Raw genomic sequence first — 14958 nt, 5'->3', positions numbered from 1 at the left:
TAAAAATACAAAAAAAAAAAAATTAGCCGGGTGTGTTGGCGGGCGCCTGTAGTCCCAGCTACTCGGGAGGCTGAGGCAGGAGAATGGCGTGAACCCGGGAGGCGGAGCTTGCAGTGAGCCGAGATCACGCCACTGCACTCCAGCCTGGGGCACAGAGCAAGACTCCGTCTCAAAAAAAAAAAAAAAAAAAAAAAAAAGAACAGCTTGTGGCCAGGTTTGGTGGCTCACACCTGTAATCCTAGCAATTTGGGAGGCTGAGGCAGGTGGATCACTTGAGCCCAGGAGTTCCAGATCAGCCTGGGCAACATGGCGAAATCCCATCTCTACAAAAAATACAAAAATTAGCTGGGCATGGTGGCATGTGCTTGTAGTCCCAGCTACTCAGGAGGCTAAGGTGGGAGAGTCACCTGAGTCTGGGAGGTTGAGGATACAGTGAGTAGTGATTGCACCAGAACAGTTTGTCTGAGGAACAACTGCTGCAAAGTTTGGTTCCCACATCAGCAAATCCTCCATGTCCCTGGGAACATATATAGAGACCTTCACTTCATTCATTCAATCTTCAATGATACATTCTTTCAACATTTTGTCAATAATAGAGATAGAATGGTATGGTATGGTAAGAAAGTTCTGGTTTCCAATCCCGGCTTTGTCACTAACTCACTGTGTGGGGCCTTGAGCAAATCTCTTCCTCTCTGGGCGTCAGTTTCCCATCTGTCAAAGGGAAGAATGGATATATGATCTCTACGCTCTCTTGGTGCTCACTGCATTTGTGACCTTTACAGATGGAGAATAGGACAAAAGGTGTTGAAGTACCCCTGACTCCCATCCTTTCTTCTTCTTTTTTAAAATTTTTTATTATACTTTAAGTTCTAGCGTACATGTGCACAACGTGCAGGTTTGTTACATAGGTATACATGTGCCATGTTTGTTTGCTGCACCCATCAACTCGTCATTTACATTAAGTATTTCTCCTAATGCTATCCCTCCCCCAGCTCCCCACAGCCCCATACTTTCTTCTTTTAGAGTAAGGATTGAAAATAACATTTGTGGCCGGGCACGGTGGCTCACACCTGTAATCCCAGCACTTTGGGAGGCCAAGGAGGGCAGATCATGAGGTCAGATCGGGACCACCCTGGCTAACACGGTGAAACCTCGTCTCTACTTAAAATAGAAAAAAAAATTAGCCAGGTGTGGTGGCAGGCACCTGTAGTCTCAGCTACTTGGGAGTCTGAGGCAGGAGAATGGCATGAACCCAGGAGGCGGAGCTTGAAGTGAGCCGAGATGGTGCCACTGCACTCCAGCCTGGGCCACAGAGCGAGACTCCATCTCAAAAGTAGAAAATAACATCTGTGGGCTGGCTGCAGTGGCTCATGCCTGAAATCCCAACACTTTGGGAGGCCCAGGCAGGCAGATCACTTGAGTCCAGGAGTTTGAGACCAGCCCGGGCAAGATGGTGAAACCTTGTCTCTACAAAAAATTAAAAAATTAGCCAGGGGCAGGCCGGGCGCGGTGGCTCACGCTTGTAATCCCAGCACTTTGGGAGGCCGAGGCGGGCGGATCACGAGGTCAGGAGATCGAGACCACGGTGAAACCCCGTCTCTACCAAAAATACAAAAAATTAGCCGGGCGTGGTGGCGGGAGCCTGTAGTCCCAGCTACTCGGAGAGGCTGAGGCAGGAGAATGGCGTGAACCCGGGAGGCGGAGGTTGCAGTGAGCCGAGATCGCGCCACTGCACTCCAGCCTGGGCGACAGAGCAAGACTCCGTCTCAAAAAAAAAAAAAAAAAAAAAAAAAAAAAAATTAGCCAGGGGTGGTGACACATGCCTATAGTCCCTGCTACTCAGGAGGCTGAGGTGGGAGGATCTCTTGAGCCCGGGGGGTGGAGGTTGCAGTGAGACGAGATGGTGCCACTGCACTCCAGCCTGGGTGACAAAGAGAGACCCCGTCTCAAATAAATAAATCGTATAGAAAATAACATCTGTCAACTTCTGCTATGTGCTGGACACAGCTTCCTCCAACTATCCTGTGAGATAGGTGTTACTCTCCCCGTTCAACAGAAGAGAAAACTGAAGTTCAGAGTGTTTGAATAACTTCTTCAAATTTCCCCAGCAAGTGATAACAATAAAATACAGATATTCCCTGACTTACGATGGTTTAATCTACCATTTTTTGACTTTATGATGGAGCAAAAATGATACATATTCAGTAGAAACTGTACTTTGAGTACCTGTACAATCATTCTGTTTTTCACTTTCAGTCCAGTATTCAATAAGTTAAGTGAGATAGTCAACACTTTATTATAAAATGGGCTCTGTGAATGGCCGGGCATGGTGGCTCACGCTTGTAATCCCAGCACTTTGGGAGGCTGAGGCGGGGGTGGATCACAAGGTCAGGAGATTGAGACCATCCTGGCTAACACAGTGAAACCCTGTCTCTACTAAAAATACAAAAAATTAGCCAGGCGTGGTGGCGGGCGACTGTAGTCCCAGCTACCTGGGAGGCTGAGGCAGGAGAATGGCATGAACCTGGAAGGTGGAGTTTGCAGTGAGCGGAGATCCGCCACTGCACCCCAGCCTGGGCGACAGAGCAAGACTCTGTCTCAAAAAATAAATAAATAAATAAAATGGGCTCTGTGTTAGATGATTTTGCCCAACTGTAGGCTAATGTAAATGTTTTCAGCATGTTAACAGCTAAAATGTATGAGTGCCTACTATGTGACAGACATTGAACCTAGGCCCTACCTTAGCTCATGTAATCCCCCCGCAAAACTTCCTGATGTGGGAATTGTTGTCTCCATTTTTATTTTATCTTATCTTATCTTGAGATGGAGTTTCACTCTTGTTGCCCAGGCTGGAGTGCAATGGCATGATCTCGGCTCACCGCAACCTCTGCCTCCTGGGTTCAAGCGATTCTCCTGCCCTCAGCCTCCCGAGTAGCTGGGATTACAGGCTTGCACCACCACACCCAGCTAATTTTGTATTTTTGGTAGAGACAAGGTTTCTCCGTGTTGGTCAGGCTGGTCTCAAACTCCCAACCTCAGGTGATCCGCCTGCCTCAGCCTCCCAAAGTGCTGGGATTACAGGCGTGAGCTACCCCGCCCCGGCCTATTGTCTTTTTTTTTTTTTTTTTTTTTTTTGAGATGGAGTCTCGCTCCGTCACCCAGGCTGGAGTGCAGTGGCGCAATCTCGGCTCACTGCAAGCTCCGCCTCCCGGGTTCATGCCATTCTCCTGCCTCAGCCTCTCCGAGTAGCTGGGACTACAGGCGCCCGCCACCACGCCCGGCTAATTTTTTTGTATTTTTAGTAGAGACGGGGTTTCACTGTGGTCTCGATCTCCTGACCTCGTGATCCGCCCACCTCGGCCTCCCAAAGTGCTGGGATTACAAGCGTGAGCCACCGCGCCCGGCTTTTTTTTTTTTTTTTTTGAGACGGAGTCTTGCTCTATCGCCCAGGCTGAAGGGCAGTGGCGCGATCTCAGCTCACTGCAAGCTCCGCCTCCCAGGTTCACGCCATTCTCCCGCCTCAGCCTCCGGAGTAGCTGGGACTACAGGCGCCCGCCACCACGCCCGGGTAATTTTTTTTGCATTTTTTAGTGGAGACAGGGTTTCACCGTGTTAGCCAGGATGGTCTCGATCTCCTGACCTCGGGATCTGCCCGCCTCGGGTTCCCAGAGTGCTGGGATTATAGGCGTGAGACACCGCGCCCGGCCTATTGTCTCCATTTTTAAAATGAGAAAGGAGGCCGGGCGCGGTGGCTCCCGCTTGTAATCCCAGCACTTTGGGAGGCCGAGGCGGGCGGATCACGAGGTCAGGAGATCGAGACCACGGTGAAACCCCGTCTCTACTAAAAATACAAAAAAATTAGCCGGGGGTGGTGGCGGGCGCCTGTAGTCCCAGCTACTCGGAGAGGCTGAGGCAGGAGAATGGCGTGAACCCGGGAGGCGGAGCTTGCAGTGAGCCGAGATTGCGCCACTGCACTCCAGCCTGGGCGACACAGCAAGACTCCATCTTAAAAAAAATAAGAAAAAAAATTAAATGAGAAAGGAAAGTCTCAGGGATTAAACAATTTGCTCATAGTAACTGACAGGAAGTGACCCATCCAGGTCAGTCCCATGCTGCAGTTCATGCTCCTAACCACTAGGGCAGACTGCATTTCAGCAATAGCATCTGAGATGACACCAAACTCTGTGTAAACCATGCGGGACTTGGCTGGGCGCGGTGGCTCACGCCTGTAATCCCAGCACTTTGGGAGGCCAAGGCGGGCGGATCACGAGGTCAGGAGATCAAGACCATCCTGGCTAACACGGTGAAACCCCGTCTCTACTAAAAATACAAAAAATTAGCCAGGCGTGGTGGCAGGGAGCCTATAGTCCCAGCTACTCGGGAGCTGAGGCAGGAGAATGGTGTGAACCCAGGAGGTGGAGGTGGCTGTGAGCCGAGATCGCGCCACTGCTCTCCAGGCTGGGCCACAAAGCGATACTGCGTCTAAAAAAAAAAAAAAAAAAAGAAGCCATGCGGGACTCAAGACCTCCAAATGATAGGAGCCTGTCCCTTCCCTCTTCTTATCACTGGGTCCCTGTGGTTCAGCCATCATGGAGGAAGGATGACAGAAAGACAGATGCATGGAGCTGTCCATTTTCCGTTCCAGCCTCTCCTGAATGCAAGCAGCATCGTGAGGTTCTGAAAAGAGCCTCTCAAAGTCAAATAGACCTTGCAGATCAGCTGACCCTCTCCCATACGCCAAGCTTGACACCAACCATTGTCCAGATCAGGTTGCAAACTTCCAGCAACAGGGAACTTACTGCTGTGAATGCCTTGCCCATCCACAGATAGTTGCGATTGTTAGAAAGTTCTTTCTTCTGCCCGGGTGCAGTGGTTCACACCTGTAATCCCAGCACTTTGAGAGGCCGAGGCGGGGGGACCGCCTGAGGTCAGGAATTCGAGACCAGCCTGAGCAACATGGTGAAACCCCATCTCTACTAAAAATATAAATAAATAAATAAATAAATAAATAAATAAATAAATAATAAAATTAGCCAAGCATGGTGGCTCATACCTGTAATCCCAGCTACTGGGGAGGCTGAGGCAGGAGAATTGCTTGAACCTGGGAGGCGGAGGTTGCAGTGAGCCAAGATCGTGTCACTGCCCTCCAGCCTGGGCAACAGAGTGAGACTCCACCTCAAAAAATAAATAAATAAAAATAAGAAGTTATTTCTTCCATTGAATTCAACCTAGTCTCTATAGCTTCTATCCACTGGGGTCCTTAGAACAAGTCCCCTTCCTCTTTCGCAAAGACTCTGGGGTCATGTTTTATGTTCAAACTCCAGTCCTCATCTTCTCTAGTTTTGTGACCTAAGGTTTTTAAAGGCTCAGTGTCTCAATCTTGGTTAATTTTCCACTGTTTTTGTGGAAGTTAGCCCAAAGCCAGATTTACCCAGCTTGATCCTCAGTGATCCACATCTCTTTTCTAGTGTCTGTGTACTACTTTGTACAGTGCTTTTCAGACCACAAAGTATTTTCCCATTCATTATATCTCTAGACCCTGGAAAACAAGGCGACCAGAAAAAGAGGGAGATAAGGTGGGCACATTGTTATCACATTTTTGCAGATGAGGCAGATCTCTGCCCCCAGTACCAGCCTTACTGCCAACTATACTCCTTGTCCTTCCCCTTCTCACTTCTGTCACAATGCACGCTCTAAGGCCTCCAGTAGCTTGACGCTCTTTCTCCTTAGGGTTTCTCCATGATTACCCCTCTGCCTGATGCACCATTTCCCTTACATTCACTTTGCTGATCACTATTAATTCTCTTTTATTTTTATTTTTGAGACGGAGTCTTGCTCTGTCTCCCGGGCTGGAGGGCAGTGGCGCGATCACGGCTCACTGCAGCCTCTTCCTCCTGGGTTCCAATTTTAGTATATGTGCTGCCGAAGCGAGCACCCTCCTGGGTTCAAGCAATCCTCCCACCCCAGCCACCGGAGTAGCTGGGATTACAGGCATGCGCCACCGCAGCTGGCTAATTTTTGTATTTTTAGTAGAGATGAGGTTTCACCATGTTTGCCAGGCTGGTCTCAGACTCTTTTTTTTTTTTTTTTGAGACGAAGTCTCACTCTGTCACCCAGGCTGGAGTGCGGTGGCGCAATCTGGGCTCACTGCAAGCTCCGCCTCCCGGGTTCACGCCATTCTCCTGCCTCAGCCTCTCTGAGTAGCTGGGACTACAGGCGCCCGCCACCACCACCGGCTAATTTTTTGTATTTTTAGTAGAGACGGGGTTTCACTGTGGTCTCGATCTCCTGACCTCGTGATCCGCCCGCCTCGGCCTCCCAAAGTGCTGGGATTACAAGCGTGAGCCACCGCGCCCGGCTGGTCTCAGACTCTTGACGTGATCTGCCTGCCTTGACCTCCCAAAGTGCTGGGATTACAGGCGTGAGCCACCGTGCCTGGCCCTATTCTCTGTTTTTTTTTTTTTTTTTTTTAATTAAAAACATGTTTTTATAAAGATGAGGGCTCCTTATTTTGCCCAGGTTGGCCTTGAACTGCTGGCCTCAACCAATCCTCCTGCCTCCCAAAGCACTGGGATTATAGGTGTGAGCCATGGCTCCCAGTCCCTTTCCCATTTTTTTTTTTTTTTTTCAGTTTTTTTTTGAGATGGAGTCTAGCTCTGTTGCCCAGGCTGGAGTGTGGTGGTGTGATACCAGCTCACTGCAACCTCTGCCTCCTGGATTCAAGCAATTCTCCTGCCTCAGCCTCCCAAGTAGCTGGGATTACAGGCGTCTGCCACCATGACTGGCTAATTTTTGTATTTTTAGTAGAGACGAGGTTTCACCATGTTGGTCAGGCTGGTCTCGAACTCCTGACCTCAGATGATCCCCCTGCCTCAGCCTCCCAAAATTCCTGGGATTACAGGTGTGAGTCCCAGCCCCTGGCCCCCTTTCCCATTTTTTTATAGCACTCTACACATCTATGACAGAGCATTTGTCCCACTGTATTACATATATTTGCTTATTTGTCTCTCTTTCCCACTGACCACTACAATGTAAACCCCATAAGCCAGGGACTATGTTTTGTTCCTTGTGTCAATATGCAGCACAAAGCTTGGGATAACATAATTGCTTATTAAATATTTGTTGAATTAATAAATGCATGAATTGCCCCAGTTTCCACAGTTAATAATGGCCAAAATTAGAATGCAGATTTTATTTCCAAGTCCAAGAATTTGTTTTTACCCTCTCCTGAACCTAACCTAGTTCTTACTCCTAACCCCTACTGTCAGCCCTCTCCCCTCTAATTCCTTAGAATCTTAGGTCACTTATCCAGAAGGGAACTTAGAACTCATTTGATTCAATCCCTTCATTTATAGACAACAGAACTAAGACTCATGGAAGGTAAATGCTTTGTCAAGACCACACAGCAAAAATTGTTGCCATCCTTTCTTCCTGATAACCAGATTGGTGTTTTTTTTAATGGGATTCACCAATGAGTTCATGGGCCCCCAGGGCTTTGCCTTGGGGACGGGGGTAGTAGTAAATAAATAATTCCATCTAAGGCTCTCCTTTTATACTCCCCAGACACCCCAAAGGCTAGACACCCAAGCTTTCCGCGGTATCTGTAGGGGGGTCCATACGGCGTTGTTCTGGATTCCCGTCGTAACTTAAAGGGAAACTTTCACAATGTCCGGAGCCCTTGATGTCCTGCAAATGAAGGAGGAGGATGTCCTTAAGTTCCTTGCAGCAGGAACCCACTTAGGTGGCACCAATCTTGACTTCCAGATGGAACAGTACATCTATAAAAGGAAAAGTGATGGCATCTATATCATAAATCTGAAGAGGACCTGGGAGAAGCTTCTGCTGGCAGCTCGTGCTATTGTTGCCATTGAAAACCCTGCTGATGTCAGTGTTATATCCTCCAGGAATACTGGCCAGAGGGCTGTGCTGAAGTTTGCTGCTGCCACTGGAGCCACTCCAATTGCTGGCCGCTTCACTCCTGGAACCTTCACTAACCAGATCCAGGCAGCCTTCCGGGAGCCACGGCTTCTTGTGGTTACTGACCCCAGGGCTGACCACCAGCCTCTCACGGAGGCATCTTATGTTAACCTACCTACCATCGCGCTGTGTAACACAGATTCTCCTCTGCGCTATGTGGACATTGCCATCCCGTGCAACAACAAGGGAGCTCACTCAGTGGGTTTGATGTGGTGGATGCTGGCTCGGGAAGTTCTGCGCATGCGTGGCACCATTTCCCGTGAACACCCATGGGAGGTCATGCCTGATCTCTACTTCTACAGAGATCCTGAAGAGATTGAAAAAGAAGAGCAGGCTGCTGCTGAAAAGGCAGTGACCAAGGAGGAATTTCAGGGTGAATGGACTGCTCCAGCTCCTGAGTTCACTGCTACTCAGCCTGAGGTTGCAGACTGGTCTGAAGGTGTACAGGTGCCCTCTGTGCCTATTCAGCAGTTCCCTACTGAAGACTGGAGCGCTCAGCCTGCCACGGAAGACTGGTCTGCAGCTCCCACTGCTCAGGCCACTGAATGGGTAGGAGCAACCACTGACTGGTCTTAAGCTGTTCTTGCATAGGCTCTTAAGCAACATGGAAAAATGGTCGATGGAAAATAAACATCAGTTTCTTTTAAAAAAAAAAAAAAAAAAAAAAAAAGGCTAGACACCCAAGAGTCTATTCTGAGACATCCCATCAGGCAGAAATTTCAAGCAAGACAGGATAGAGGGGTGTGTGTGTGTGTGTGTGTGTGTGTGTGTATAGAATCATGGGGCACCAAGGATGCAGACATGAAAGCTGGGCTGCAGCACAGCCCCTCTCTTGTGGGGTCCCTCGAGGCTCCCACCATGGCAACACCACTCCCTCTGCCCCTGAAGCTGACCTTTGGGGCCAGAGATCAATAACTTGGACTTTGGCTTCAGTCCTCTTTGGCCCCCCAGTGACCATAGGCTGCCCAGAAGAGCTAGTGGGACTCAGGGTCATTAAGTAACTGTCACTCTTCCCCAGCCCCACTTTGGGGCATGACTGGGGGAGGGGCCGGGGATGGCAACCATATGGAGAGTCACAGGTGTGGTCTGGTTCTTCCCATCCTCACTGGAAGAGAAGTGACCTCTATCTCTCCTTGACCCCTACCCACTTCTCCTTTTTACCCTTGGCCAAGAGTCTTCCTCCTGCCCTCTCTACTCCCTCCATGTCCTTAGCACTGAGCCCTGACTCCCCTCACAGAACCCCCGTGTTCCTCACCATGTTCCTCTTAGTCCAATCTTTTATGAACCCCCTCTCCTCCCGTTGTGCTCACACTTTATATAAACGAGGTATTTTACCCTTTTGTCAGCCAAGACAGTAGTCAGAGGCTGGGTGCAGTGGCTCACTCCTATAATTCCAGAACTTTGGGAGGCCGAGGCGGGTGAATCACCGGAGGTCAGGAGTTCGAGACTAGTCTGGCTACCATGGTGAAACCCCATCTCTACTAAAAATACAAAAAATTAGCCGGGCGTGGTGGCAGGCACCTGTAATCCCAGCTATTTGGGAGACTGAGGCAGGAGAATCACTTGAGCCCGGGAGGCGGAGGTGGCAGTGAGCCAAGATTGCACCATTGCACTCTAGCCTCGGCAACAAGAGCAAGACTCCCATCTCAAAAAAAAAAAAAAAAAAAAGACAGTAGTCAGGAATTCCTCATTCACCTTTTTCTAAATACCTATCCCAGGTGTCTTCTCACCAACTATTCCCTTCCAGAGAAATCCACTGTTCTGCCGTACTTTTAGCAGGAACCTGTTTCAGAAACACATTCACCTACCCCACCCCCATCCCACCAACTTTCCGTGCTCTTCACCCACCATTCCTCATCCACCTCCACCCCAGTGCCCCAGCCAATCACTACTGATTGATTGATTTGGGAGGAGGGGGAAAGAGGATCGATGGAGGACTCTGGGCCTATTCTTATGCAAAGCAAAAGGTTTAAGAGGGGGTGGATATTCATTGTGGAGAGGATGCAGAAGTCGCTGTGGAGCTCCACGGCTTAGCTGACGTGGTCTGCAGCGTGGGGGAGGATGGGCCAGGCCACTGGGGGTGGGGACGGATGCTCTGAAGGCTGGGAGGAGAGTGGTGTGGGGGCTGATAGAGGTAAGAAGAAGGCACGCATCAGGAGTCTGGGCATAAGGTGAGGTTCCCCAACGCTGCCCCTCGGGGAGGAAATTTACGACCGGAAGTCATTCTTCCCAGCTCAGAGAGGACGTCCTGGGTACTCTCAATGTCCAGCAGGGGACACCCTTACCCCACATGACCCCTTTCCTCATCCACCATCACTAAGTTCCTTTGTTCATTCATTCATTCATACATTGAAACTTTGTTTGAGTGCCACTATGTGCCAGACACCATGCCACAGACTGGAAAAATACAGGCATGAACAAGATAGATACACAGACAAATGAGGTTCCAGGCCTTGTGGCACCAGCAGGGCAGGATTACAGTGAAAAAATAGTTATAGTGATTTAATTTCAGGGAAAGGAGATCAGAAAAAAGCTTTCCTCAGAAACTGAAACAGAGACTTAACAGATGCCTAAATCTTGACCAAAGAAAATGTGGAAAAGGGGCAAAGGGGCGGGGGGGGGGGGGGTGTTTGTATGTGTGTGTGTGTGTTTAGAATGTGTTTCAGGCAGAGGGAACAATTTATACAGATCTTGAAGCAGAAAAGATCAAGGTCCCTTTAGAGGGATGAACAGAGAAACCTGTGCACAGCTGGATTCAGCTTTGGTTGGAGGTTTAACCCTTTAAATTGTAGAATCCATGCGTGTGGACACACACACACACACACACGTGCACACACACGGCTGGGGCCTCCATTTCCCAAGGCGCAATTTTCCTGGTAATCACTTTTTTTTTTTAAAGAGAAGGCAAGGACAGAGAGCCAGCAGACCTCTGAGACCTTTCCAAAGTAATCAAACTCAAAACTTGTCTTCCAGAAATGAGTGGAACAGAGGTAGATTTAGCTTAAGCTTCAGGGCTTCTCCTTGGGAGGAGTTAAGTAATGGGTGCAAATGATTTTTTTTTTTTTTTTTTTTTTTTTTTGAGATGGAATCTGACTCTGTCGCCCAGGCTGGAGTGCGGAGGCATGATCTTGGCTCACTGCAACCTCCACCTCCTGGTTCACGCCATTCTCCTACCTCGGCCTCCCGAGTAGCTGGCCCAAGTACAGGCGCCCACCACCATGCCCGGCTAATTTTTTGTATTTTTAGTATAGATGGGGTTAGACCACGTTAGCCAGGATGGTCTCGATCTCCTGACCTTGTGATCTGCCCGCCTCGGCCTCCCAAAGTGCTGGGATTACAGGCGTGAGCCACCACGCCCGGCCTTTTTTTTTTTTTTTTTTTTGATATGGAGTTTCGCTCTTTCGCCCAGGTTGGAGTGAAGTGGCACAATCTCAGCTCACTGCAACCTCCGTTCCCCAGGTTCAAGTGATTCTCCTGCCTCAGCCTCCCAAGTAGCTGGGATTATAGGTGCCTGCTACCACGCCTGGCTAATTTTTGTATTTTTAGTAGAGACAGGGTTTCACCATGTTGGCCAGGCTGGTCTTGAACTCTTTTTTTTTTTTTTTGAGACAGAGTCTTGCTCTGTCACCCAGGCTGGAGTGCAGTGGCGCAATCTCGGCTCACTGCAAGCTCCGCCTCCCGGGTTCACGCCATTCTTCTGCCTCAGCCTCTCCGAGTAGCTGGGACTACAGGCGCCCGCCACCACGCCCGGCTAATTTTTTGTATTTTTAGTAGAGACGGGGTTTCACCGTGGTCTCGATCTCCTGACCTCGTGATCCGCCCGCCTCGGCCTCCCAAAGTGCTGGGATTACAAGCGTGAGCCACCGCGCCCGGCCGGTCTTGAACTCTTGATCTTAAGTGATCCGCCTGCGTTAGCCTCCCAAAGTACTGGGATTACAGGCATGAGCCACCACGCCCGGTCAATCTAATATTAATAGAAGGCACAGAGCCCACCCTGTGGGGGCCTCCTCATCTCAAGGTGAGACCAGGACTCAACCAGGGGAACCCCTGGTCAGATGGGGAAGACACAGAACCTGCTTTCTGAGAATCTGATCCCCTGACCTTCTCAATACTAACCTTGGCTGGGAGTGGTGGTACATACCTGCAGCCCCAGCTATGCAGGAGGCTGAGGTGGGAGGATTGCTTGAGCCTGGGAGGTTGAGGTTGCAGTATGCTGTGATTGCATCGCTGTACTCCAACCTGGATGACAGAGCAAGACCCTATCTCAAAACAAAACAAAACAAAACAGGTGTGGTGGCTGACACCTGTAAACTTAGCACTGTGGGAGGCTGAAGCGGGAGGGTCGATTTGAGTCCAGGAGGTCGAGGTTACAGTGAGTTATGATTGCATCACTGCGGTGACTCACGCCTATAATCCCAGCACTTGGGAGGCCGAGGCGGGTCAATCACCTGAGGTCAGAAGTTCGAGATCAGCCTGGCGAACGTGGTGAAACCCCGTCTCTACTAAAAATACCAAAATTAGCTGGGTGTGGTGGCAGGTGCCTGTAATCCCAGCTACTGGGGAGGCTGAGACAGGAAAATCACTTGAACCCGGGAGGCAGAGGTGGCAGGTTGCAGTGAGCCAAGATTGCGCCACTGCACTCCAGCCTGGCTGACAAGAGTGAAACTCAATCTCGAAAAAGAAAAAAAAAAAAATCCACTGGGCATGGTGACACATGCCTGTAATCCCAGCTACTAGGGAGGCTGAGGTGGGAGGATCTCTTGAGCCCAAGAGGTCGAGGCTCCAGTGAGCCATGATTGTGCCACTGCACTCCAGCCTGGGAGACAGAGTGAGATTCTGTCTCAAAAAGAAATTTTTTTTTGTCAGGAGGCTAGATCTTATGTTATGTGTTCTTACCACAAAACAACAACAACAACAACGACAACAGCACAAAGAAGCCTTTGGAGGTGACGAATATGTTTATTACCTTGAATGTAGTGATGGCATATGCATATGGCCATACCCATCAAGCCGTACACATTAAATATGAGCAGTTTTTTGTATATCTATTATACTCCACTAAAGTTTTGTTTTGTTTTGTTTTTTTGAGATGGAATCTTGCTCTTGTCGCCCAGGCTGGAGTGCAGTGGTGCGATCTCTGCTCACTGCAACCTCTGCCTCTGGGGTTCAAGTGATTCTCCTGCCTCAACCTCCCAAGTAACTGGGATTACAGGTGCCCTCCACCACGTATGGTTAATTTTTGCATTTTTAGTAGAGATGGGGTTTCGCAATGTTGGCCAGGCTAGTCTCGAACTCCTGACCTCAGGTGATCTGCCTGCCTCAGCCTCCCAAAGTGCTGGGATTACAGGCATGAGCCACTGCACCTGGGCTGAAGCAACTTTTAAAAACAACTTTATTAGCCGGACGTAGTGGTGGATGCCTGTAATCCCAGCTACTTGGGAGGCTGAGGCAGGAGAATTGCTTGAACCTGGGAGGTGGAGGTTGCCGTGAGTCAAGATTGTGCCATTGCACTCCAGCCTGGGCAACAGAGTGAGACTCCATCTCAAAAACAAGAAAAAAAAGTTGCTTCAAATCCTTACCCTAAGACTTCTGCTGATACGGCTGCAGAAATGGCTTTGATACAAAGCCTTTAACCTCTTTTCTTCCACCTTCCAAATCTCACCCAAATGTATCTAGATTAGCAGATCCACATTCACATCCAGAGCCCTAGCTGCAAGGGAGTCTGGGAAACGCAGTTTTTCACTTTCCGTCTGTGCAGTCCAGGAAGCCACACTAGGAGGGAGGAAGGAATGTTGAGTGCCAAACCACCATTTCTGCCACTGCAGAGCCTGTGCCTTTTCATTGAATTACCTGACCCAGGGTCTGCTTTTTGTGTGGGGGATGCTGACATATAGGTTTTGGTGGAAACTTCAGCTGGTCTCTCATTTCTTAGCGCTCCCACGTGAGCAGGAGGCATTTATGGGGAACTCTAGGAAGGCAATCAAGTGTCAGGACAGCAGGAATATTCCTCTATTTCTCTCTCTCTCTACCTTTCTTTAACAGCTTTATTAAGATATAATACACATATTATACAATTCATTTATTTAAAGTGTACAATTCAATAGATTTTAGTCTAGTCACAGAGTTGTGCAACTATCACCACAATTTATTTTAGAACATCTTCATCATGCTAAATAATGCAGTCTCCATTCCCCTCCCCCGCCAACCCACATCCTCTGGCAACCACTAATCCACTTTCTGTCTCTATGGAGTTCCCTATTCTGTACATTTCTTTTCTTTTCTTTTCTTTTCTTTTTTTTTTTTTTTTTGAGACAGGGTCTCCCTCTGTCGCCCAGGCTGGAGTGCAGTGGTGCGATCTTGGCTCACTGCAAGCTCCACCTCCCAGGTTCATGCCATTCTCCTGCCTCAGCCTCCCCAGCAGCTGGGACTACAGGAGCCCGCCACCACGTCCGGCTAATTTTTTGTATTTTTGGTAGAGACAGGATTTCACCGTGTTAGCCAGGATGGCCTATTCTGTACATTTCATATAAATAGAACTACGTAATATGTTGCCTTTGTGTCTGGCTTCTTTCACTTAACATAAAGGTTTTCACTGTTGATTCACGTTGTCATGAATACTTTTTTTTTTTTTGAGACAAGGTCTCACTCTGTTGCCCAGGCTGGAGTGCAGTGGAATGATCATAGCTCACTGCAGCCTCAACCTCCCAGGCTCCCGCCATCCTCCCACCTTAGCCTCCCAAGTAACTGGGACTACAGGTTTGTGCCACCACACTTGGCTAATTTTAAAATTTGTTTGTAGAGACAGGGTCTCACTATGTTGCCTAGGCTTATCTGAAACTTGGGCACAGCAATCCTCCTGCCTTGGCATAGGCAGGAATGGATAAATTGTATTGCATACATACAATGTAATATTCATCCATAAACAGGAATAAAGTATTGATACATGCTGCAATGTGGAGAAACTCCAAAACAGTATGCTAA

General features: G+C 49.0%; 1 protein-coding gene and 1 long non-coding RNA gene across 2 annotated transcripts in view; one reads left to right on the top strand and one right to left on the bottom strand.

Annotated features, from left to right (window-relative positions):
• Nucleotides 1-5083: 5083 nt before the first annotated feature.
• LOC131384283 (uncharacterized) overlaps nt 5084-14958 on the bottom strand; it is a 21042-nt gene continuing 11167 nt past the window's right edge. Inside the window, exon 3 of the long non-coding RNA XR_009214964.1 lies at nt 5084-5175. This is a non-coding gene — a long non-coding RNA (uncharacterized LOC131384283). The remainder of the gene's footprint in view (nt 5176-14958) is intronic.
• On the top strand, nt 7596-8608 carry LOC116813121 (small ribosomal subunit protein uS2). Its single transcript, XM_032759411.2, has one exon. The coding sequence runs from the start codon at nt 7666-7668 to the stop codon at nt 8551-8553; it is 888 nt and encodes a 295-aa protein (XP_032615302.1). The 5' UTR covers nt 7596-7665; the 3' UTR covers nt 8554-8608.

This window comes from Hylobates moloch, unplaced genomic scaffold (genome assembly GCF_009828535.3).
Source record: "Hylobates moloch isolate HMO894 unplaced genomic scaffold, HMol_V3 SCAFFOLD_9, whole genome shotgun sequence".
NCBI lineage: Eukaryota > Metazoa > Chordata > Mammalia > Primates > Hylobatidae > Hylobates > Hylobates moloch.
The sequence above is the reverse complement of the archived record's forward strand: the minus strand, read 5'-3'. Positions and strand labels throughout refer to the sequence as shown.

Excerpts from the sequence above, each read along its gene's own strand:
- LOC116813121 (XM_032759411.2), top strand. The coding sequence starts at position 7,666 with ATGTCCGGAGCCCTTGATGTCCTGCAAATGAAGGAGGAGGATGTCCTT.